General features: G+C 43.0%; 1 protein-coding gene across 2 annotated transcripts in view; it reads left to right on the forward strand.

Annotated features, from left to right (window-relative positions):
- Window positions 1–26,512, forward strand: part of tanc1b (tetratricopeptide repeat, ankyrin repeat and coiled-coil containing 1b) — a gene marked incomplete at its 3' end in the record, with an annotated part of 187,814 nt that overhangs the window by 13,480 nt on the left and 147,822 nt on the right. For both annotated transcript variants that reach the window (XM_084162237.1, XM_084162238.1), the window contains exon 2: window positions 19,266–19,358. In XM_084162237.1, the coding sequence (XP_084018363.1) occupies window positions 19,298–19,358 (61 nt within the window). In that variant the 5' untranslated portion in view covers window positions 19,266–19,297. The remainder of the gene's footprint in view (window positions 1–19,265; window positions 19,359–26,512) is intronic.

The raw sequence follows: 26,512 nt of genomic DNA on the forward strand, positions 1-26,512 counted from the left end.
TTTCGGTCACTCTGTTACCGATTTGGTAACAAGAGTAACGCGTTTTAATCACTTAATAATTTACAAACAAAATTGTTATCAGTAAAACACTTTAACTAATTGGTAGGTCTAGGCCTACCTTTTAGTTGTTACTTCTGTGAACTTTCATCATCCTCCCTCCTCATGATGGAGAGAAATTCTAAAATATCATAGATATGTGAGTTTTTGGTAACAGAAGGCAAATTATTTCTGCAAAACTAAATATAAATGTTGATATATGTTGGCAGGAGCCTTTACCTCAATGTTATTGTGTTTTGATTTCTAGCACAAATTTGCGGGACATTCTTAAAGGGGTACACACAAATGAATCATTGTGAGTAAGGAACTTCTATAATATGCAGTATGGATCAGATTTTCAGTATGGATCAGGTGAGATGGAGGTCATTGCAACTAAATAAATTGGGACATTTTTGGTATGCCACAGAATGTTTTTATCCCATCATGGTGTGCCACGGTTCAAAAAAGGTTGAGAACCACTGGTGTAGGGTAATGTTTTAACTCGGGTACGAGGTAGGTGTTTGGTAAGGGAGTGATGAGCAATGTCTTGTCTGCCGGTGTCTAAAGGGTAGACAATAATAATAATAATAATAATACATTTATTCTACTTTTATAGCATCAGGTATAGACATGTCAGGTTGATTCAGTTTCCACAGCCTCAGGTATAACTGTAAATTCTGAGTAATGATCGCCTTCAAAAACATGTCTCAACTCTTCAGTGCTGTTGGGAAGCTTGGATAGGGCATTAGACACTGTTTCTTACACTCTTGACTGCTGACTAGGCAGTGGCATTTTCAGGGTGGAAGTTTATGCCCCCAAAATCACATTAGTAGGACCAGAATCAGCTTGCTCTCAAAATTACCTGAAAAAGTTAAACTGTCTGTTTAATAAAAGTTATCCTCCTGGGTAAAATAGCTGGCTAATAAGCAGATTAGACCTGTCATCCTTTTTAATTTCAACAAAAATCATGTCTACATTCATTATAGATGAAAAAGTGGGTTACTTGCCTCTAGTCACTTCTGTAAATTGTTTCAATCTGCTTGTGACAGCATGACCTCATTTTTGCCCTAAAGGTAAGGTGAATAATCATACGATTCAAGAATGTCAGGCTATTTTCCCAGGATCTTACAAAGTTTCTAAGAACACACTGCACCAAGTATGTTTATTTCTCAGGTAAACTACCATACAGGCATGCACATAAGTGGCTCCAGACATGAATTCCCTCAGTTAAACTATTTGTGTTATAGCCTAACAGTCCTAGCCTAAATCCTCCTATTACACCACCAGTCGTGATGGATGCATCCTATATGGTCACGGTATAGCCTGTGTGCAACCTGGGCAGCAGAAAAAGTTTGCACACAACTTGAATTAGCCTATGCAGGCATGAACATGGATGTTAAATCTCTCCGTGTGACAGGGTTGTGTAGGCTACTTCAAAAATCTAACCACATTAACTTTGTTAACCCAAATGCTAGTATAGTATTAGTAGAACATTGCCTTTGCCCTACAAGAAGGAAACAGATACAGTGGGGAGAACAAGTATTTGATACACTGCTGATTTTGCAGGTTTTCCTACTTACAAAGCATGTAGAGGTCTGTCATTTTTATCATAGGTACACTTCAACTGTGAAAGACGGAATCTAAAACAAAAATCCAGAAAATCACATAGTATGATTTTTAAGTAATTAATTTGCATTTTATTGCATGACATAAGTATTTGATCACCTACCAACCAGTAAGAATTCCGGCTCTCACAGACCTGTTAGTTTTTCGTTAAGAAGCCCTCCTGTTCTCCACTCATTACCTGTATTAACTGCACCTGTTTGAACTCGTTACCTGTATAAAAGACACCTGTCCACACACTCAATCAAACAGACTCCAACCTCTCCACAATGGCCAAGACCAGAGAGCTGTGTAAGGACATCAGGGATAAAATTGTAGACCTGCACAAGGCTGGGATGGGCTACAGGACAATAGGCAAGCAGCTTGGTGAGAAGGCAACAACTGTTGGCGCAATTATTAGAAAATGGAAGAAGTTCAAGATGACGGTCAATCACCCTCGGTCTGGGGCTCCATGCAAGATCTCACCTCGTGGGGCATCAATAATCATGAGGAAGGTGAGGGATCAGCCCAGAACTACACGGCAGGACCTGGTCAATGACCTGAAGAGAGCTGGGACCACAGTCTCAAAGAAAACCATTAGTAACACACTACGGCGTCATGGATTAAAATCCTGCAGCACACGCAAGGTCCCCCTGCTCAAGCCAGCGCATGTCCAGGCCTGTCTGAAGTTTACCAGTGACCATCTGGATGATCCAGAGGAGGAATGGGAGAAGGTCATGTGGTCTGATGAGACAAAAATAGAGCTTTTTGGTCTAAACTCCACTCGCTGTGTTTGGAGGAAGAAGAAGGATGAGTACAACCCCAAGAACACCATCCCAACCGTGAAGCATGGAGGTGGAAACATCATTCTTTGGGGATGCTTTTCTGCAAAGAAGACAGGACGACTGCACCGTATTGAGGGGAGGATGGATGGGGCCATGTATCGCGAGATCTTGGCCAACAACCTCCTTCCCTCAGTAAGAACATTGAAGATGGGTTGTGGCTGGGTCTTCCAGCATGACAACGACCCAAAACACACAGCCAGGGCAACTAAGGAGTGGCTCCGTAAGAAGCATCTCAAGGTCCTGGAGTGGCCTAGCCAGTCTCCAGACCTGAACCCAATAGAAAATATTTGGAGGGAGCTGAAAGTCCGTATTGCCTAGCGACAGCCCCGAAACCTGAAGGATCTGGAGAAGGTCTGTAAGGAGGAGTGGGCCAAAATCCCTGCTGCAGTGTGTGCAAACCTGGTCAAGATCTACAGGAAACGTATGATCTCTGTAATTGCAAACAAAGGTTTCTGTACCAAATATTAAGTTCTGCTTTTCTGATGTATCAAATACTTATGTCATGCAATAAAATGCAAATTAATTACTTAAAAATCATACAATGTGATTTTCTGGATTTGTGTTTTAGATTCCGTCTCTCACAGTTGAAGTGTACCTATGATAAAAATTACAGACCTCTACATGCTTTGTAAGTAGGAAAACCTGCAAAATCGGCAGTGTATCAAATACTTGTTATCCCCACTGTATGGCCAGTAAAGAGTTAATTAACAACTTCATTCTTGCCGCCTTAAAGTAGAACTGACAGCGTTTTAACTACTTTGCACATATGAAACAAACAGCAATCATAATATCAGTAAAAAATATCAAATTCCCAGTTCATGCTTCAAAACCAACTTTATAAGAGGTTTTAAAAATAGGTTATATTTTACTCACAATTACATGACGTACAGTAAGGCCTTGTTGGTAGAATAGATGGATGCAGTTCAACGCATGATTAATATAATTCACCAATAAATGTCTTGGTAGTCCAAAAAATATTGCTATCAGGTTGTAAATCAGTGCTGGCCTGGTTCATTGTTTGCTGCCTCCACCCATTCAGGATGCACTGTTCCAGTTTCAATGACTCAGTATTTTGAACAAAAACGGACGACTAGGCTGGCTAGGCTGCCTACTCAACTACATTTTGAGTGCACCATACAGCAATGCTGTATTCAACTGTAACCAGTGATCCATGGAGTGCAAAAAAAGGAAAAACATGTTTTAAGTTTAAATATTACAACAAACCTATAGCTACGTTTTTGTTATTTGGAGTTATTAAATACTTTTTGATTAGGGTCGCATTATATTATGCACATCTGCAAGCATAGCAGGAAAGGCTGGACAAATATGATTTATCTTCTTTTGTTTTAATATGTTAAAATGCTATATACAGCAGCCTATGTACATAAGTTGACATTGTAAAGGGCCATATTCTTTCTAATAAAACAATGGGCGGTTTGTCGCAGTTGCAAGTTTTTTTGTAAAAACAAATAGGCTATGTCTGGCCCGCAAATTCGTTGTGTTTTTTCAATATGGCCCATACGCTGATTGAGTTTGACACCCCTGGGATAGCGTATCTATTTATGTAGCTAGCTATTTATTTAGCAAACTAAAAACACAGAGCCTAAAGTTAGCTAGCTAGCTGCTGGTAGGATGTCATGTCATTGGAGGAGTGGGTGAGTGACCGACTTTTTCCCCTCATATCGTTTTTCAGTGGCTACAGCTAGAGATGCAGGTGTCATTTGTTTAGCTAGCAAGAAATGTGAATCGCTTTGCTAGCTAGCTAGCTATGCTGAACTTGAATGACCGTTATCCACACTTAGCATATCTCTTAGTTGTCAGTCAAATGTATTTGGCATCGATCAAATGGGCAAGCGTGCAGGCAGGCAAGTTCCCATTCAGTTGTCAAAATGTGGGTTGGGACAATTATGCATTGGCAGGCAAACTGCAGAAGGACGAGCAGGCTACTATTCCACATTGTTTCAGTGCAATTTTGACGGCCAACTAGCTTAGGAAGTTTGAGAGGGTTTATCCAATTTTCGCCTAGTTAGATTTTTGTTTATCTCGCTCTGGCTAGCATTAGTTTTCGATCTTGTTCTTGTTGATGTGCATAGGCAACTGAGGAAGAGATAGCATACATTTTCATGGTTGTTTGATCAATAGACCCCTTTCTGTGTTTGCAAACATTGCCGCATGAGGGCGATGCGCGCAAGTTGGTGGCAGAACACGGGGGAGTTCTTATATTTACATGTTGCTAATGAGTGCATTTCACACTACTTTTGGATTTTAAGACTCGTATGAATGTCCTGTTTAATATAATGTTTGTCATCATCGCAAATCAACTGCATTAACACTTCAACTTCAACAATTAAAATGGCTCTTTGGCTAGCTTTTGCTACAGCCTATGTCAATGAGCATTAGCATTCTAGCTAACAACTGCTGCATCCAAAATAGTTTTTTTTTTTTTAAGATCACAACCAAATATAATCTTAGTGACTGTTCAAGCAAGAATCAAAACATAATTGTAAGCATATGACATCCCCAAAAAGTGATTTTGTTTAAAAGTAATACAAACGTAAATCTAGGCTATGTTGAATGGGTGCAGATGGCGATGGCTTTCTTACTGCAGCCAAGAGTCGCGTGCATCTGTGCGTTACATCAGTGTGTCATGTACTGGAAAGTGGTCTATAGGACTGTGAAGTTCCCAAATGTAAGAGGACTCCCGTGGTATTTACATATTTGCAGAAATCCATTTAGGTGGCTTTTGGCGAATGCGTTCTAATGATATAAAGTCGCGCTGTTGCTACTGACTGTAAACACACAGTCCAGTTCAAAGTGAATGATAGCAGGCCGGTGTGGCAAATGGCTTATTTGCATATAGGCCTACTGTAGCTCTGATTGGCTATGGCGCACCGGTCTGCGTAGACTCCGGTACTGAACAAGACAGATGTTTTTATTCCGTTTTATTTACTTCAGTGTCTATTAATTGTCCAAACGTACGGCTGCTTTCCCACTCTATTTTGCTATAGAATGTTCACAAATGCCTTACTATACGTCATTCCAAAACATTCTATGAATTTATGAAAATTTGAAAATGACCATATCTAAGTGCTCGCTTGTCAGAAAATGTAAAAAAAAGATGTAATATTCTTCCTGGGGGTGTATATGAACAGATTGAAATAAAATGTAATGCTGCTAAAACGCTGTCAGTTCCACTTTAAACAATGTCAGCAACTTTTTTCCTAAAGGGCACTTTCAATTGTACAGGAATAAAATAGTTGTGTTGAAAATCTCAGCCAGCCAGATACACCCTCCTCCCTCTCATATGGATGGACAGCACAGCACTAGCTGTGGTTAAAGGTTTGGCGCCAGGATGTGAATGAATCATAGTGGAGTTTGACTGGTGGACTGGTTGTGTAACAAAGGGTTGCTCATTGCCATTTCCTCATTTCATAACAGGTTGCGTGCGCCATCGCGCGCATGTTGATTTGTTTCCTCCCACACCAGACACGATCAGGACACGCAGGTTGAAATATCAAAACAAACTCTGAACCAACTATATTAACTTGGGGACAGGTCGAAAAGCATTAAACATTTATGGCAATTTAGCTAGCTAGCTTGCTGTTGCTAGCTAATTTGTCCTGGGATATAAACATTGGGTTGTTATTTTACCTGAAATGTACAAGGTCCTCTACTCCAACAATTAATCCACAGATAAAACGGTAAACCAAGTTCAGGCTTCCTTCAGGCTTCTTCTTCTTCTTTGGACTTTATATGTCGGTTGGCAACCAACTTTAAGATGCATTACCACCACCAACTGGACTGGAGTGTGGATCTCAGTTCATCTTTCAATCACCCACGTGGGTATATGCTCCTAAAAACCAATGAGGAGATGGGAGAGGCAGGACTTGCAGCGCTTCGAGCGTCACAAATAGAACCAAGTTCTATTTTAGCGCCTGGCCACGCAGACGCTTGCTAACGCACGCGAGCAGTGTGGGTGCAATGATTGAATAACATGTATGTGTACATTTATTTTGCAAAGCTCGCGCATGCGACGTGTCCGGTCTGGTCAGCATGTTAGAGTGTGAAGGGCAGACATTGTGCACAATGCCTGAGACAGACTGCCACCCATTCTTCCATACCTGCCCCTTCACTTCCTCTTCCAGTGCTTGTGTTGTTCACTTCTCAATGTTTCAGTGAGCTTTGAATTCAGCAAAGCCTAAGAATGGACAGTAATATAATGGCCGTTATCTTTAACCTGTCAAATGTTGTCTGGAAATGTTAATTTGCCCAATCTCCCCCAAATTAAAACTCATTTCATAGAGGCATTCTTTACTGTTATTGGCAAAGTGTCCATTTTCTCAGATGACAAAGGTCAGAGCCTGCCTGGTGTGAATTTCGACTGTCACTATGACAACAGCTGCGGGGCAAATTTAGAGGAATCATTCATGTAGAAATAGTGGATGAAAAGGCCGGGTCGATGGCTGTTACCAGGAAAGTAAAATATAAAAAACTGACCTCAGGCTGCAGGGAAGTCATGCTGAAGGTTGCTGTCTTCATTGTCTGGCATCTCACAGAGCACAAAGCAGCTCCACACTCAACCAGGCCTGGTCAATGGCACCAGCCCCGAAGGCAATCAGGAAAACAATCCCACTTCCATTCTATATATAGTCCAGCTTCTCAGATGACCATCTTATAGATGGCCCAGGGGTTTCCGTTAGGAAAATGCAGCGCCGGACAACGTGACCGGGAAGATATAAATTTACCGGCCATTTGAGAAATTTTGTGAATTACCATAATCTAAATGTGATTTCTGTCATTGTCATTCTGAGCACCGTGATTGGGTGCGTAACCCGTTAGGGCATCCAATCACGGTGCTCAGAATGACAATGACAGAAATCACATTTAGATTATGGTAATTCATCTTAACAGAACATGCAATGAAGCAGCCAATAAAACGTCATTTTCAAACATTTGCCAAAATGCAATTCGCGGGGAAAACACCCTTCTAAACAGCGCACCTGATGCGAGTGGTTCCATGTGACAGAGATTAAAGTCTCCATTAGAAATGTAGGAGGAATCTAAAGATGCAACAACTAGCATGGGTTGCTAAAATGAGTAGGATTGTGCCTTTGGCTTCTGGACAACGAAACAAAGTTGAAATGAAAACCAATAGAAGAGGAGAGATATGCTGGTTTCAATGGCATATGAGGAAACCTTCATAAAATAATTGCCTCCATGTTTCTATGGTCGGATTTTGCCTATTCTTTTAAGCAAGGTAAGACATTCCTCAAAATATGAAGTAAAACGTTCAGGTTTCAAACGATAAAGTATATGTTTTAATAATGCATAGCCTACTGCTTCCAGCTCACATTGCAAAGGGGTGGGTGATGCGCTGATAGCCTGCCCAGTGTCTATGTGAATGTGAATTCCCAGTACCAATCCCCTCTATATAAGCTATTTGACTGGTAGTCCCTGGGAATCACTTTCACTGCGATACATAGCTGTGGCTATGGCTCTGGGAATAGTGCTTGCTTTGTGGTGCCTCAGAAAAAAATTGAGTATTGAGTGTCTGCCCCTCTATTCAGTGTGTGTCCACACAGACCTGACAGCCACAGTAGGTCTTTGGCAACACTGCTCTGATAGAGGCCCTTTTCAGGGGCTCTGCCTAAAGGAGATAATACCCCAACTTAAACGCTATGGGTTGGTTGGTGGTTAACTCACTTATCAAACTGTGGGTTAGATACATCTTGGTGCCTAGCCATGTTCTATGTTGCATCCATGTATGCTCTGTTCTGAAGTTTTTCTTAAAGGGCACCATTATTTTCCCCTCCTAAAGCTTATCGGCTTTTGATGTTGATTTTGTCCCTTTGTTCTCGTAAGAGGCACACGTTGATTTCATTAACTGCTTAGGATCATATGTGAGAGGGAGATCTAAGGACACAGAATAGCCTAGCCTGTATCCTAACTCTTGCTCTCTACCTTTAAGCCCAGGCAGTCTGCCCTTTAGATAATAATAGAACTCTGCATGCCTCAGAAATCCACCCCCTTCAAAAGATAGGCCTAATGGCAATCAAGCTTGGAGCAAAGTTAAGCATCTAGGAGTAGTAGTAGGAGTGGATCTCGCCCCTCCATCAGTTAATGTTAGCGTGGGTCCACCTGGCTCTGAGCTTGGCCACAGTACAAAGGAATGTGTGGAATACAGTGATTGTAAATATGTGCAGCCCATTTTCTTCTGAGTTCCGGTCTTGTTGTAAACGCTGGCCGAGTCCAATGAGTGGATTGGATTAGTGTAATGAGAAGAATCATGTGCATTCGTGTACATTCGTAATGTGCTTATCTCTGAGACAATATCCTGTTAATGTGCCATAATAATAATAATAATAATATGCCATTTAGCAGACGCTTTTATCCAAAGCGACTTACAGTCATGCGTGCATACCTTTTTTTTTTTTTTTTTTTTTTTTTTTTTGTGTATGGGTGGTCCCGGGGATCAAACCAACTACCTTGGCGTTACAAGCGCCGTGCTCTACCAGCTGAGCTACAGAGGACCACACATCATGCCATAACATAATCATAACATTGGAATGAGTCTAAATGAATTCATTACCTTGTCAATATGCAATATTTGGAAACATCTGAATAGCACTTGGCTGCACTAGTATGCACAACACAGCAAAGTTTATGAATAGCCTACTGCCAGTGCAATATTTCCTAATTTCATGTACCTCTATACCAAGTTCTCCATTAAATTGTCTAAAGGGGGCATAGTATCATGGAAATACAGCCGCCTATAAGTCAACAGGTTACATACATAGGCCAAAGTCAATGTCATTAGAGAGTGACGACCAAACCAGTATTGGGTGTACACTGTGTGGGGATAACAGCCAGAAGTCTGTTGGTTTGGCCCTTACAATATCAGGAAGACATTCCTAATTTCCTTTTAGTTAAACCAGGGCTTGTTTATTGTTCCCGCAGAGATGAGCAGCAAGCTCTGACACAGCAGCAGCAGGCCTAGAGGTTGGAGAAGGGAGGAAGGGAGGGAGTCCATAGAGATGGGAGGGTTCTCTTCCTGACAGGAAGGCATCCTCCATAAAGTTCTCCCACTCTGGTGATAACTGCTGCTCCGAATCACACTACACAATATGGGACCAAGAGTAGTTTACCATAGTACTGCACTCTACCGTAGTGCTGTGAATCACAACAGTAGAGCTACAGTGCATTCGGAAAGTATTCAGACCCCTTCCCTTTTTCCACATTTTGTTACGTTACAGCCTTATTCTAAAATTGATTAAATTGTTTTTTTCCCTCATCAATCTACACATAATACCCCATAATGACAAAGCAAAAACAGCTTTTTAGAAAAAGAAAAAAAAAGAAAGAACTGAAATATCACATTTACATGGACTCTTAACCAACCATGCTATTTTGTGTTTTTTCGCATTGTTTGTAACTTATTTTGTACATAATGTTGCTGCTACAGACTCTTATGACCGAAAAGAGCTTCTGGACATCAGAACAGCGATTACTCACCTTGAACTGGACGAATAATGTTTGTTTAATGAGTCGGACGAGAGGGATTTGCTCCAGACACCCGACAGGGCCCTCATCCCTGTCATTCGCAGTAGAAAGAAAAGGAGTGGTTGGGACTCTAACCCGGAAGCTTATAAGAAATCCCACTATGTCCTCCGTCGAACCTTCAAACAGACAAAGCATCAATACAGGACTAAGATCGAATCGGACTACACCGGCTCCGACGCTCGTCGGCTGTGGCAGGGCTTGCAAACTATTACAGACTACAAAGGGAAGCACAGCCACGAGCTGCCAAGTGACACGAGCCTACCAGACGAGCTAAATTACTTCTATGCTCGCTTTTAGGCAAGTAACACTGAAACATGCATGAGAGCATCAGCTGTTCTGGAAGACTGTGTGATCACGCTCTCCGTAGCCGATGTGAGTAAGACCTTTAAACAGGTCAACATTCACAAGGCCGCAGGGCCAGACGGATTACCAGGACGTGTACTCCGAGCATGCGCTGACCAACTGGCAAGTGTCTTCACTGACATTTTCAACCTCTCCCTGTCTGAGTCTGTAATACCAACATGTTTCAAGCAGACCACCATAGTCCCTGTGCCCAAGAACACTAAGTTAACCTGCCTAAATGACTACCGACCCGTAGCACTCACGTCTGTAGCCATGAAGTGCTTTGAAAGGCTGGTCATGGGTCACATCAACACCATTATCCCAGAAACACTAGACCCACTCCAATTTGCATACCGCCCCAACAGATCCACAGATGATGCAATCTCTATTGCACTCCACACTGCCATTTCACACCTGGACAAAAGGCACACTTATGTGAGAATGCTATTAATTGACTACAGCTCAGCGTTCAACACCATAGTGCCCTCAAAGCTCATCACTAAGCTAAGGACCCTGGGACTAAACACCTCCCTCTGCAACTGGATCCTGGACTTCCTGACGGGCTGCCCCCAGGTGGTAAGGGTAGGTAACAACACATCCGCCACGCTGATCCTCAACACGGGGGCCCCTCAGGGGTGCATGCTCAGTCCCCTCCTGTACCCCCTGTTCACTCATGACTACATGGCCAGGCACGACTCCAACACCATCATTAAGTTTGCCGACGACACAACAGTGGTAGGCCTGATCACCGACAACGACGAGACAGCCTATAGGGAGGAGGTCAGATACCTGGCCGTGTGGTGCCAGGACCACAACCTCTCCCTCAACGTGATCAAGACCACATCACCAACAAACTAACATGGTCCAAGCACACCAAGACAGTCGTGAAGAGGGCACGACAAAACCTATTCCCCCTAATGAGACTGAAAAGATTTGACATGGGTCCTCAGATCCTCAAAAGGTTCTAAGCTGCACCATTGAGAGCATCCTGACAGGTTGCATCACTGCCTGGTATGGCAACTGCTCGGCCTCCGACCGCAAGGCACTACAGAGGGTAGTGCGTACGGCCCAGTACATCACTGGGGCCAAGCTTCCTGCCATCCAGGACCTCTATACCAGGCGGTGTCAGAGGAAGGCCCTAAAAATTGTCAAAGACTCCAGCCACCCTAGTCACAGACTGTTCTCTCTGCTACCACACGGCAAGCGGTACCGGAGCGCCAAGTCTAGGTCCAAGAGGCTTCTAAACAGTATCTACCCCCAAGCCATAATAGTCCTGAACATCTAATCAAATGGCTAACCATTTGCATTGCCCCCCCCCCCCCCCCACCTTTTACGCTGCTGCAACTCTCTGTTTATTATCTATGCATAGTCACTTTGTACATGTACATATTACCTCAATTACCTCAACTAACCGGTGCCCCCACACATTGACTCGGTACCGGTACCTCCTGTATATAGCCTTGCTATTGTTATTTTTACTGCTGCTCTTTAATTATTTGTTACTTTTATTTCGTATTATTTTATATAATATATATATATATATATATTTTTTTTTTGGTATTCTTTCTTAAAACTGCATTGTTGGGTAAGGGCTTGTAAGTAAGCATTTCACTGTAATGTCTACACCTGTTGTATTTGGCGCATGTCACAAATACAATTTGATTTGAAGTATTCAGACCCTTTATTCAGTACTTTGTTGAAGCACCTTTGGCAGCGATTACAGCCTCGAGTCTTCTTGGGTATGACGCTACAAGCTTGGCACACCTGTAGTTGGGGAGTTTCTCCCATTCTTTTCTGCAGATCCTCTCAAGCTCTGTCAGGTTGGATGGGGAGTGTCGCTGCACAGCTTTTTACAGGTCTCTCCAGAGATGTTCGATCGGGTTCAAGTCCGGGCTCTGGCTGGGCCACTCAAGGACATTCCGAGACTTGTCCCGAAGCCACTCTTGCGTTGTCACTTAGGGTTTTTGTCCTGTTGGAAGGTGAACCTTCGCCCCAGTCAGGTCCTGAGCACTCTGGAGCAGGTTTTCATCAAGGATCTCTCTGTACTTTGCTCGATTCATCTTTCCCTCGATCCTGACTAGTCTCCCAGTCCGTGCCACTGAAAAACATCCCGACAGCATGATGTTGCCACCACCATGCTTCACCGTAGGGATGGTGCCAGGTTTCCTCCAGACGTAACGCTTGGCATTCAGGCCAAAGAGTTCAATCTTGGTTTCATCAGACCAGACAATCTTGTTTCTCATGGTCTGAGAGTCTTTAGGTGCCTTTTGGCAAACTCCTTTTACTGAGGAGTTGCTTCCGTCTGGCAACTCTACCATAAAGGCCTGATTGATGGAGCGCTGCAGAGATGGTTGTCCTTCTGGAAGGTTCTCCCATCTCCACAGAGGAACTCTGGAGCTCTGTCAGAGTGACCATCGGGTTCTTGGTCACCTCCCTGACCAAGGCCCTTCTCCCCCGATTGCTCAGTTAGGCCGGGCGGCCAGCTCTAGGAAGAGTCTTGGTGGTTCCAAACTTTAAGAATGATGGAGGCCACTGTGTTCTCTGAGACCTTCAATGCTGCAGAAATGTTTTGGTACCCATCCTCCGATCTGTGCCTCGACACAATCCTATCTCGGAGCACTACGGACAATTCCTTCGACCTCATGGCTTGGTTTTTGCTCTGATATGCACTGTCAATTGTGGGACCTTATATAGACAGGTGTGTGCCTTTCCAAATCATGTCCAATTAATTGAATTTACCACAGGTGGACTCCAATCAAGTTTTAGAAACAACTCAAGGATGATCAATGGAAACAGGATGCACCTGAGCTCAATTTCGAGTCTCATAGCAAAGAGTCTGAATACTTATGTAAATAAGGTATTTATGTTTCTATTTTTAATACGTTTGCTAAAATTTCAAAAAAACTATTTTCGCTTTGTCATTATGGGGCTTTGTGTGTAGATTGATGTGGGAAAAAATTATTTAATCAATTTTAAAATAGGCTGTGATGTAAAAAATGTGGAAAAGGGGGCTGAATACTTTCCGAATGCGCTGTATATGGAACCCTGTCCCTTACTCAATTTGCTGCTTTGTGTGTGGAAGGTGGTGGACTGTGTGATAGGCTTAGGCTTCTAGAGGTTGGAAGTATTAGGCATCTTAAACATGCCCTTCCCTTTTACAGAACAGATAGTTAAAACCTGATCACTTTGATAGAATAATATTTAACAGATTTTTCACCATGTCAGATCGGAGATTCGAACAAGCAAACTTTCGGTGACTGGCCTAACGCTCTAACCACTAGGCTACCTGCTTCCCTAAACATGTATAACGCACCAGGAATAATGACCTAGCTAGAGAAAGCGTTTTCTGTGGACAGTCAGACAGACATGGAAACAGATCAGTCTGAAAAAGTGTGACTCTGCAAAGCTATAGTCCTTTATGATGAATCCCCTGACTGAAGCACTAATCCACTCTTTTGTACCACCATTATTAGTGGTCTTCCTGTCTTGCAAAGGAGGATGGAAATGCCACAAGTTAACAATTGCTGAAAATTGCAGAGGATGTACCATAGGACTGAGTGGACTCTCTCTCTCTCTCTCTCTCTCTCTCTCTCTCTCTCTCTCTCTCTCTCTCTCTCTCTCTCTCTCTCTCTCTCTCTCTCTCATCGTCAAAGTACAGTTTTTGCCACTTACAGTTGAAGTCAGAAGTTTACATACACTTAGGTTGGAGTCATTAAAACTCATTTTTTGACCATGTTACTTTTGCGAACACTATTTGATTCCGAGTTCGGACATATACAGTTTGTACGTGACACTATTTCTAAGATGCATACTTTCAGTTTTTCTGAACTCACTTCACTCGCCGATTACAGTTTTTCTCGATTGCTAAGACACATTTCTTGAAAGCTGCTCTCCTTTTCTCTTAACTGTGAACACAAAACCCAATTTTCAAGCTACATTCACAAAACCTCAGACTCTTCTTGCAAAACCAAACTTTCACCTCAAAACAGTTCAATCTGTGCTCAAAACTGAACTATGTTGTCAAATCGTGCCCCGAGTCAATCAAAATTAAAAACACTACTGAACAGTCACTAAACACTACGTAGAAAAATAGAAAACACAATGCTCAGGACATGAAGCTGGAGAAATAAATGTTTATTGTTCACTGTAGGCTAAATGCATGTTGCAAAACAAAAAAAACCTGTGCATTTAGCACTTGTACAAAAAGACAAAACAGAAATCTTGTGCATTTACATGTAGCACTTGTAAAAACAAACAGAAATCTTATGCGTTTGCCACTTGTGTACAGTAAGCCCATGTAAAAATAAAGTACAAAAATATACAAATAAGTGCATTACTCAGCCACAGCATCATGTCTCCGTACTGGGTCAGGCCACAGGACTTCATCCACATCACAGGCCACATTTTGTCTGGCCAGGCAACGGGGGAAAAAAACCCTGGCATGCCGTATCCAGGCTTGACATGCCTCCACACCTATGTCACCACAGGCAAGTCCCATGGCTTGCAGGAGATTTACCCTGGTGTAAGGTTGGCGTTCATATACCTTCCACCGCCATGAGGAGAAGAATTCCTCAATGGGGTTTAGGAAAGGGGAGTACGGTGGAAGGCAAAGATTGATAAAACCTTGGTTCATATTGTACCACTCTCTAACCTGGAGGGCTCTGTGAAAACTCACATTGTCCCAAACAACAACATAGATGGGATGCTCATCCTGCTGCCCTAACAAAGCATCTCGCATGTGATTGAGGAAAATGAGGAGCTGGTGAGTGTTGTAGGGCCCCAGGTTGGCATGATGATGGACAACCCCATGATTGCTGATGGCAGCACATAATGTGACCACGCTGCCCAGGAACACCAACAATGGCCCGATGGCCAATCACATTACGGCCTCTCCTTCTCCTTTTGGTGAGATTAAACCCAGCTTCATCCATGTAGATGTATTGATGGGGTCTTTCCATTGCATCCAGTTGAAAAACCCTCTGTAGAAATAGATAGAGTTTTGTAAGTGATACGGAAAAAGTGATTTAGGCCACTACAGTAAATCACTACTTAGAGTAATCAACATTGAATGTGTCTGGATATATGCCAACCTGTACATACTGGAATCTTTGCTCTTTGACTCTGTCTGAGTTGCGATCAAAGGGCACTCTGTATAGCTGTTTCATGCGCAGTCTGTTGCGCTTGAGGACACGATCAACAGTAGAGAGGCTGACACTGTTGATACCCTCAAAATTTAAATGGTCCTCAATGATCTTCTGCTGAATTTCGCTCAGTTTAATGGCATTGTTCTCATGGACCATATCAACAATTAGGGTCTCTTGGTGTGGGGAGAACATACCTGTCCTCCCACCCCCATGTGGCAGTCTTTCAATTCTACAAAAAGAGAACATGGAGTTACAAAAAATATACATGGAATACTAGGCCTACAAACAGTTAGACCAACCCTCCATTACAATACTACAGTACATTGGTACAGTGATGTACTGAAACATATATTTACTTACAGTATACTGTGGTACAGTATATAGTATGTCATACAGTAATTGCTGTCAACATTTACATACTGTACTATAATGTCAAAAAAAGGTAATTACCTGTTCTCTTCTCTAAATCTTCGGATTATGGTGGACACAGTGAATCTACTGATGTTTGGTTGTACCCTTTGTCCAGCCTCCCTCATGCTCATACCATGGACAAGAACATGGTCAATCACAGTAGCTCTGATTTCATCAGATATTACTGTTCTTTGTCTTCGCTGACCACCTCGACCACCTCGACCACCTCGACCTCCTCTCACACGAACTCTTCCTCTCAGATTTCTATCCATTGTAGGGCCTCACAAACCAGTGCTCTCTGAACTGGCTTACTGTATATGTTCCCTCACATCATTAGCCACAAGTGTGATCAATTTTGAGTTGTTGTGTTCAAGTGGTGACACCTGTGCTCTAATTGTGTTTGACTTTTGTCACCTGTGCTCACCATTATGCAGCACGGGTGCATCACAATGAAAATGTGTTGGCAAGTTATGTCTAAACAGGTGAAAAGGTTTGGTTTTGGTTTTGCCAAAAGAGTGATTGATTCAATCAGTGGGTTCAGGCAACTGAGCATTTGGTTCAGACAATAGGGTTTAGTGTTTTAGCAATTGAGAAAAACTGTAAGGTGTTCACGTGTCCTTATAATTTGAAAGATTGCTCAGAAAACCAGTTGTTTTAATCGGCGTATGATCTTATGGCAATTAAGATAAGCAGAGTAAGTTGTTTATATGACTCATGCCATACTCGGCCTACTGCCATAATCCGTTTAATATTGAATTATTAGTGTGCATGTAAACGTACTCACTGTGTTGAAAGTTGACTGAGTTCACTGGGGCTCTCCCATGTTCCACTATCTAGGTTTCAAGATTAGATTTCTGCTGTTTGATGACGAAACATCTTTAGTAGATGCAGGTTTTGTCTTTGTTTACATACACTGAGTATACCATACATTAAGAACACCTTCCTAATATTGAGTTGCAACAACCCCCCCCCTCAGAACAGCTTCAATTTGTCGGGGCATGGACTCTAGAAGGTGTCGAAAGCGTTCCACAGGGATGCTGGCCCATGTTGACTCCAATGCTTCCCACAGTTGTGTCAAGTTAGCTGGATGTCCTTTGAGTGGTGGACCATTCTTGATACACACGGAAGCTGTTGAACGTGAAAAACCCAGCAGCATTGGTTACCATACCTCGTTCAAAGGCACTTAAATCTTGTGCCTTGCCCATTCACCCTCTGAATAATACACATACACAATCCATGTCTCAATTATTTCAAGGTTTAAAAATCCTTCTTTAACCTGTCTCCTCCCCTTCATCTACACTGATTGAAGTGGATTTAACAAGTGACATCAATAAGGGATCATACACTTTTAGAAAAAAAGGTGCCTTAGAACCTTAAAGGGTTCTTCAGCTGTCCCAATAGGAGAACCCTGGAAGAACCCTTTTTGGTTGCAGGTAAAACCCTTTTGGTTCCAGGTAGAACTCTTTTGGGTTCCATGTAGAACCCTTTCTACAGAGGGTTCTACATAGAACCCAACAGGATTCTACCTGGAACCCAAAAGGATTCTACCTGGAACCCAAAAGGGTTCTCCTATGGGGACCCTTTTTTCTAAGAGTGTAGCTTTCACCTGGTCAGTCTATGTCATGGAAAGAGCAGGTGTTCTTAATGTTTTGTATACTCAGTGTATAGGCCTAAACACATTACTGAACTGAAATAGAGCTCTAGAACTAGAGCTCTAGAGTCCTAACTGGAATAGAGCTTCGGAGAAAGTGTTTTTTAATACTGTACAGATCTATCTAGGCTAGCTACATTCTTTTCAGATCCACATTGAACAGGCTCAGCTCTGGGCAGGTGAATGAAATTATGGCCCTAATGTAATCACAGCAGGAGATGTTTTCTAATGGCCTGTCTTGTAACATGTCATAAGCTGTTTTGCCAGACTGGGAGGTGGAGACTAGGGTTGCTTCCCAAATGTCACCCTATTCCCTATTTAGTGCACTTATATTGACCAGGGCCCATATGGTATAGGGTGCCATTTGGGACACAGTGTAGATTACCCTGGCCCCTGTGTCTAACTGCCATTACTTAGCCAAGCCAACCTAGCTGTTACAGCTGCCACTTTCATTTCAGGAGCCCTTGTGCTTCTCTAGTTGTTTATGGTGCTGGGTGTGAGTTGGATGGGGGTGGACGATTGGCTCCAAACAGGCTGTGGTTAGCACTGTCCTCCCCGGGCATTAGTCTGGGTGGAGTCCAGCCTGAAAATGATGGACCTTTATTAGAAATCAAGAGTGAATACCCAGTCATGAATGTGTGTTTGAAGGTGAGTGGGCGCTCTCCTTTTCCTCACCAATCCCTTGTCTCTGATGTTAGTGTTCTGGCTTTGTCCATTTTGTTAGTCTAGACAGATTTAAGCTAGTCCCAGTTTATTCCTACCCAATATGATTTCAGATGGACAATGCAGTCCAGACAATGCAGTCCAATCAGGAGACCGCTCCATGCTAATGAAAAACAATTGTTTTTTCCTCCAGGAGCCAGTGGAGGTCTTATTGGAGCACACAAACCCCAAACTAGCTAACTAAGGGCCCACATTCTGGGTCCTTGTAGCCTATGTCCTGTGTGCAAAAAGACACCCTTATTTGGCAGGGCCTCCGTTCCCCGTCTCTATGGTGAATAATGTGCTGGTTCTATAAGTAGAATGGCAAATTCAGCCCCATGTAATCAGCTATTAGGGAGTGAAGAGTGAAGGAAAGCAATTTATGAGGTGTTGACAATAATCATGGTTGCTAATAGTTTGGGCTCTAATTTGGGGCTGCATTGTACTGTTTGTATCAGGTGAGAAAATGGCCAACCAGAACAGTAGGCTAACACTCCTGTTAGTTACACAGTAATAGATGTTTGTATAGCAGAACAAAAATCACAACAAAATGCAACTCACCAAGGTCTTTTTACCTAGCTAAATTAGGCCTACTTCAAGTTACCAGCATACGTGCCTCTTGACTCAGATATCCAAGCGTTAGAAATATTGTGAAAAGTGAGCGTGAAGGCCCAAGTTCAGCCACGTAGCATCAATTAGATGTGGAATGTGGAGAATCTGACAGATTGTTTTCCTGCATAGCAAGAGAGCAGACCTTGTCCGTTCTGTTTAAATATTAGAGCATTCTTTCCCCGGACGGCCCTCTAGAGATGACCTGCTGGATTGGGAACGCTGTGGGAAAACTCCCAGCGGAGTGTCAGGAGATGAGTGTATGAAATGCGGGTTGCGTTATAGTCAGCTTGTAAAGTTTCCATAGACTTGCGCACTCACTCTCTGCCTTTCCTGCTCTCTAAATGGTTGTGTTTTTTGCAGGGGTAGAGTGAGAGGATTCCAAGAATCGGACCATGTTCAAGGCAGTGCTGAAGAAGAACAGAGATGGAGGGAAGAGGAGCGAGAAGGAGCCAGGTATGTGGAGTATGGCTGACTGCTGCAAGGTCACTTTGACCATTGTGCAACAACATGTTACCCTTATTTCACACACAGACCTGCCGCAACCTGTCTCCATTATTTCTATGCTTTTATGGGCATCTATTCATTGTTTAGTCCTACTTTTTATACAGAATGACAAAGAATGTGATTGGAAGTTCGCTGCCGATATACAAAGGGTTTATCATAATAGGCCTACGGTAAAATTAGATGTAAAAAAATATGCCTTATGGAACAGCGGGGACTGTGAAGCGACACAAACATAGGCACAGACATATGCATACACACGATAACATACGCACTATACACACACGTACACATGGATTTTGTGTTGTAGATATGTGGTAGTAGAGTAGGGGCCTGAGGGCACACACTTAATGTGTTGTGAAATCTGTTGTGAATGTATTGGAATGTTATTTTTTTTTTTTATAACTGCCTTACCTTAATTCTGCTGGATCCCAGGAAGAGTAGCTGCTAATGGGGATCCATAATAAATACAAATACAGATACTTAGAAATTAGTTAAATTTGAAGCCTGAAGTTCTGAGATAGAAATATGCACACAGAGTTTAGAAGAATGCACACAAATATGGCTCATGCTTTTCGTCGCTGTTCACAAACATTTCATCATCTGAGCCAACATTTGTAGCGAGCAAGCGGTTTCAACATATATGGTCATAAACTGGTGTCACTGTCGTTGACCATTTTTCTTTGGTGAGTAATTTGTTCTTAGGGTACACACACACAAACAAACACACACACACACACACACACACACACACACACACACACACACACACACACACACACACACACACACACACACACACACACACACACCATGGCTCCAAGTTTTCTGTATTTATAAACAGTCTTTATTGGCTATAGGTAGCCCATACCACAGTCTCTGTTTCAACATGGAAAAGCTTGTTAAACTGATGTGGACTAGAGAACGGGGTAATTAACCATTTTAGAATAGATAGGCCTACCTCCTATCCCACAGGAAGGCCTTATTATTGCAGTCAGACCCTGGAGAATTCTGAACTGGTATAGTCTTTGACACTACTATTATTGTCAGTGTGACATCCCCATGAGGATGCAGATGTTGTTCTGGCTCTCCCATGTAACCTGTTAGATTTTCCATTACGACTGGGAATGAGTTTGAGTGTGAGTCACTCAGCAGTGCTAATACATTTCTGACTCACCTCTAGCGAACATAGACCACAATCTATCTTTTCATGAACAGACCGAGATGATGTAGGACTAATACGAGGCTATGTTGTCTGGTCTAGACTCGCCAACTATAGGAAGGGACAGTTGTAAGTAACATAATAAGTATTGTATAGCAGTACAGCAGTTAAGTATCTTGAGTCAATTTGCTCTTCTTTAGATCAGGCTGCGACTTGCCTCTGTTAATATAACAGTCGACACACTGTTAACAAAAGTGAACAGTCTGGCTTACCTAGACACTGGCTACCTAGCTTCAGCGCCAGGCTACACCTCTCCCACACCTTCTCTTTAGGCTGTCTCAAATGGAACACTATTACCTATATAGTGGACTACTTTTGACCAGGGCCCAAGGTGCAGTGTATAGGGAATAGGGTGCCATTTGGGATGCAGTCTCAGTCCTTCACTGTGAGCACACCCGAATGACAGTCCGAGCCACAGTTCAGGTCTGTATGAGGAATGTAACGGCAGGCCCTTGCTCTGAACACACGTCCGTTGACTTGGGATCTTATACTGCACGGCAATGAATCACAGAGCAGGGCGGTAGTTACCCCCTCGTGTTGCTATGATGCTATCCGTGTTACGTTTACTATCTTGAATAGCGATGTAGTAGGCCTATGCATTGTTTTCAATGGGGTTGTTGAAAACCTGTCTAACTTGTTATGAATCAATCTCCGATTGCAAGCCCTTCACTGTGCATCAGCCCAGTCAGTCACCACCAGAGGCGAACACACACAGGACTGCTTGCGGTAGAAGAGCAGTAGGGTGGGAATGGCGGGAAAAGGCTACTACTTCACCCTTTCCCAGCTCTTTCCCAAGTTGGACGCTATCCATCAAAGAAAAGCAGCCACTCTTCTCCATTATTCAGGGAAGGACAGATGAGCTGCCTCAGCCTTGCTTTAGGCAGTCATTAGTGGTCATTCGGTCACTCTGCTGTCCTTAGAGATGGAGTAGCTAGATGGTCATTTAGGCCTATTTACATCCTCATTTGCCTATCATAGGAATTCTAATTCCAAATGATTCAATCTGTAAACCAAGAATTGGCTCAGTTGGCCCTTTTATGTTTTAGCCTAACCTAGCCCAATGTTTTATAGTCAGTTAGGCTAAGCCATTCATTGGAATGAAAGAGGAGTGGCAACAAAAAGGCTTTGGTTTTAAACGTTCATTTATGACTCTGTAAATAAATGTTCAAGTGGCATAACAAACTGTCGCTGGCAGGAAGCCTAGCGGTTAAGAGCTTTGGGCCAGTAACCGAAAGGTTGCTGGTTCATATCCCCGAGCTGACTAGGTGAAAAATCTATCTGTGCACTTGAGCAAGGCACTTACCCCTAATTTCTCCTGTAAGTCGCTCTGGATAAGAGTGTCTACTAATATGTATGTGATACTTGTTCATTTCCCCTGAAGATCCATTTGTTTGTAAAGTCAGCTCTCATCTTGGAGCGGTCTGAAATGAGGTTAGTAAGTAGGCTAGTCCTCCTGGAAACGACCATGCTAATCAGATCGGGTAGACTGCCGATTTTCTAATGCTCTCCGGGCCTCGATTGTAACATATTGCACATAAAATATTCAATGGACCTTCTGTTAGGTGTGAATAAAGAGATCATTACACTCCCAAATGGTATTGGACAAAGAAAAAATGCTTAAATCTACCGTCTGGTCTGATACAGTGCAGTCAAATTTCTCTCTTAATTTGCAGAAATTTGACCATATCCTCATGGCATATTCAAATCTGATTTATGCACAAAGATTAGGTTTTATATCAGAATTGGATATGACTGAAAGTATTGCTTGCTGCTGTGTTTGGAATTGTTTTGTGCATCCTCCCCTTGGCAATGACCTCAGAAATCGAGCAACAACTGACAATGGCAACAACTGATTTGGTTAAGGGGTCGTTGCCTAAACAAGGGCAAAATAGTTTAACACAGTTTATTTCATTCCTTCCTCCTTTGACTCATGAAATCTATTTGTATCTGTTGTGGATGGATCAAGACAGCCACCATTGAGACAACATTAACCAGTAGAGCATTTCTGAATAATTTGCTCTCATGTACAGTATGCTGTACATGACCAAGAGACCAGCAAACAATCAAGGCATCCCCCTTCCCTGTAAAGAGCATGATAGTAATAAGTGCTTTAGCACATCAAAAGTCCACAGAGACGTGTCATGGAAATGAGTGCGAGGAAAAGCATTGATAATTGTAGTATTGCATGATAGCTGGGCATATGTTCCTCATAACACCGTAGCTGTGGCCTGGAGGCAACTTAAAAGGAGTCAGGGAAACTTGGCCCCTGTGCCAGACTAGGGCCGCAGTCATTAGGCTGCCTCTAGGAACCCCACATTGCCAGGGCCCACAAACACACCATTTGCTAATTCAGTCCTTCTCCCTCCTCTACTCCTACTCTACCTCTTCCAAATCTGCTGTGTGGAATTGGCCTTTTTAATCCCTTCTAAGTACACTTTTTTATGGTCCGGCATTCCGGAAGTGGGATACTGCTTAGGTTTGACCTCAGGGCTTTGATGTGAACACTTTCTTTAAAAGGTCACATTGCCAGCATGCCCCACTAACGTTAATGGATTTGAGGCTCAAGGCACCAGGAGCTCAGTGGATTATATAGTTGTAAAATTAAACTTGTCTGGATTAATTGGTATTCTCTTTGAGGATATATGCTGGTTTTCTCCTGTTAAAACCTCTTAACAGCTAGGAGGTGCAGTCGGCAGGGTGCACAGCAGCAACCATAAGGACACAAGATGGGTTTTTAGAGGAGAACGTCTTGACGAAGCACTTAGGAAATTGGTATGGCCAGCATGGGAGATATTTCACTTCGTAATATCTTAGCCTGACGACTCACACTACATTCTTCTGCTGCTCTGTCGTTTGCTACATTGGCTACTTTAGTCTGAGACTGCCATCATTGAAGTTGTTTGTTGTGACGATTCAGCGATTAGATCTAACCAATCAGAGTATCAAATCCAATGACGAATTTTCAAACCACCGCTTTACACACGTGTGTTCTGGCTCTGGTCCAAACCCATCGGTTTCTGAACTAATCAGATTCCCCCGAATGTGTTCGTATTCGATGAAGGGTTGGGAAGTTACTCAGATTCAGACACATTGCGGAGAAGAAACTGACATCCGTGGGCGTGGCGTAGCGTTTGGACGGAGAAAGGAGTCTGGGTGGCCAGGAAGTTTCACTTTAGCTTCTACTGCCAAATCAATTTCTCTTTGAGGTATTTTCAGAGTTAGAGTATTCCTATCTATTTGACAACATGTAAAAAGGCCTATATGCCTTTCTCTTGTGTCATCAATTATTGGCAAGGGGCTTTCAACTGTGTCTAAAGATACATATTGGCCTATATATTTCCAAGTCCTAACTCTGATGCGTTGTAGATGTTATACGTTTTATGAGTTGGAGATGGAGTGATGCTGAACTGCGGGCCCTATCTAGTCCCTGTGGCAGACTGAAACCACATGAAGAGAGTCTAATGATTCAGTGGACTGTCTTCCATCTGAGATTTAGCACTCTGTCTTTGGGGAGATCTACAGCTACCTACCCTTCAGCATTTCCCTCCTCACAGCATTTCACTCCCTCTAGCTCAACTTCCTCTGATGTCTCACTTCCCAGCGTAGAGACCACTTAAGCTGAGATCGGAGACAAAATCCCCATGTCGTTGCCTATTCGGGGCACGCGGCCGTCACCGACGCTCGTTTAATGTGAGCAGGTCAGAGACGCAATCTGAGGACTACCGATCTCGTCTTTGAGCAGTCCCAGATTTTCAAACATGTTTGATTTCATCTGCAAAAAATCTGCAATGCTCTTGTAGTGTGAGATATGCAACAACAAGATTTGAGAACAGTGATCAGCAATAGCCAATGAGAGCTCTCCAGAGAAGGAGCCAGTGAGATGATTACGTTGAATCACATCACCCAGAATGTGTACTTTGGAGCAGGAGCGATGACTTCTGCTAGTATGCGTTTGTACCTGCCAAAGTGTCAAATCGTTACAGCTCTGACAAGCTCTTTACACGCAATGTTATTCAATTCAAAATGTATTGGCTAGATATTTCAACTCTGTATGGCAAGCGTGAATGTCTGACTGAAAACGTTAGAGGCTCGTTCTAGCTATCTAATCACATCACATCCTTGTTTTCGCGAGACAGCGTGGTATCGAGCATCCTTACGACCAAGTGAAGAATCCCCTCCCATCTGTGTCACATCATTTAGTGTGCGCACCACTACGTTGGTAAGACAAAAGAAACGACAGGAAAGACGGTCGTTTAATGTGAGAGGCTCAGCGATCTTAAAGTATCTTGAGTCAATTTGCTCTTCTTTAGATCAGGCTGTGACTTGCCTCTGTTAATATAACAGCTCTGACAATTTTAAAAGTTGTGTCCGCCCGGCATTACTTTCTAGAGTGAAGTTTTACTGTTACCTACTGTACTGTACTCCCACATCCCACCAGTTCCATCTCTTTCAATGCAGTGATCAGAGCCCAGGGAGGCAGGCTGGCTGTGAAGGCTCAGGCTGTGGGGGCTGGATTCATCCCTCCTGCGGCTCCCAGCTCTAGCTATAGTTCTATCTGCTGAGATGAAGGAGATAGCCAGCTGCCAGACAGAGCTGTCTGTTGTGGTCCAGTGTTAATCACACTAGCATGTCTTTGCCTTGTACTCTCTGGGGCGGCTAGGCTAAACTGCTCCTCTCCACTGACTCCCCTGCCCGCCACCAGTTGGCACTGGCAGGAGCCCTCTGAGCTTGGCCACATGGAGACACAGGCCAACTGGTCAGAGGAAAGTTGGAGTCAGTACAGAGTGGGCCCAAGCTAAGACCGTTGCCCTGCGTTAAACACTAGTTTGAGAAGTAGAGACCATATCCACAGCAAACTGGGAACCTTTTTTCAGTGTTGTATTTTTCATTCAACAATGTAGGCTACAGATGTTGAACCTAGCCTTAGCCAGTTTGCTGACTCATCTTTGTCAGCAATTGTGGGTAATCCTACTTCATAAAGGGACAACTTCCTATACAGCGTAGCGATCTGACATTTGTTATATTTAACTTTATGATATCAAGTCATTTGTATTTTGAAGTAAATGTGCAAGTTGTTATTTGATGATGATGTTATCCTGTTTGATAGGCTATGTCATGGCTTGGCCATGTGCAGTTGTGGAAGGAGGTTAGTTGTTACAGTAGGCTAACTCACCTTACTCCTGCTGATATTTTCAATTGCATGGACAATCTATCTACACTATGGCTAAGTTGATGATAGCACCCTGCACATATACAAATCCCCAAGTAATTGGGATGCACTTCATTGATGTCCCTGTGATCTCATCAGATCCGGCATAGCATCCAACCAGAGACAGAGCAACATGGCCGCCAACCTTTCATTCAAAGAGCTCCCACAGCAGGAGGTGGTTTTGCTCTGCAGACCAAAATCCAATTGACATAAACCACTTTTAATTGAGAGGCTTACGAAAACTAAAGCAAAAAGTAAACTGAGACCGCTTTATTACTACTGCTTCTCAGAATTTAAATGTTCTTAAATCGCGCTCTCTTCTTTAATAAGAGCAATGTTTAATTAGGACGTTGAGCTCCAAAAGGCAGCTTGTCTCCGGTCATTTAGCTCAGAGGAAATTAAAGATTTAAAGAATATTGTGATTCTGCCGAACCCTAATGACTGCACTTTTGTGTGTTTGTGTGTGTGTGTGCGTGTGACGTGCGTAGGTGCATGTGTGTGTGACCATTACAGGGGGTGGTGGTGGTGGTAAGATGTAGGCCTCCACACTGTTGTCTCAGTTGTGAGGGTGGCTGATACAGGCTGTCTCGAAAGGGCTTCTGTGTGTTTGTGAAATGGGAGGGGGATTTGTTGATGAAGACTCAGATGACAGAGGAAAACACATGGCTGTCACTC

This window comes from Coregonus lavaretus, assembly GCF_964263955.1.
Source record: "Coregonus lavaretus genome assembly, chromosome: 5".
Lineage (NCBI taxonomy): Eukaryota > Metazoa > Chordata > Actinopteri > Salmoniformes > Salmonidae > Coregonus > Coregonus lavaretus.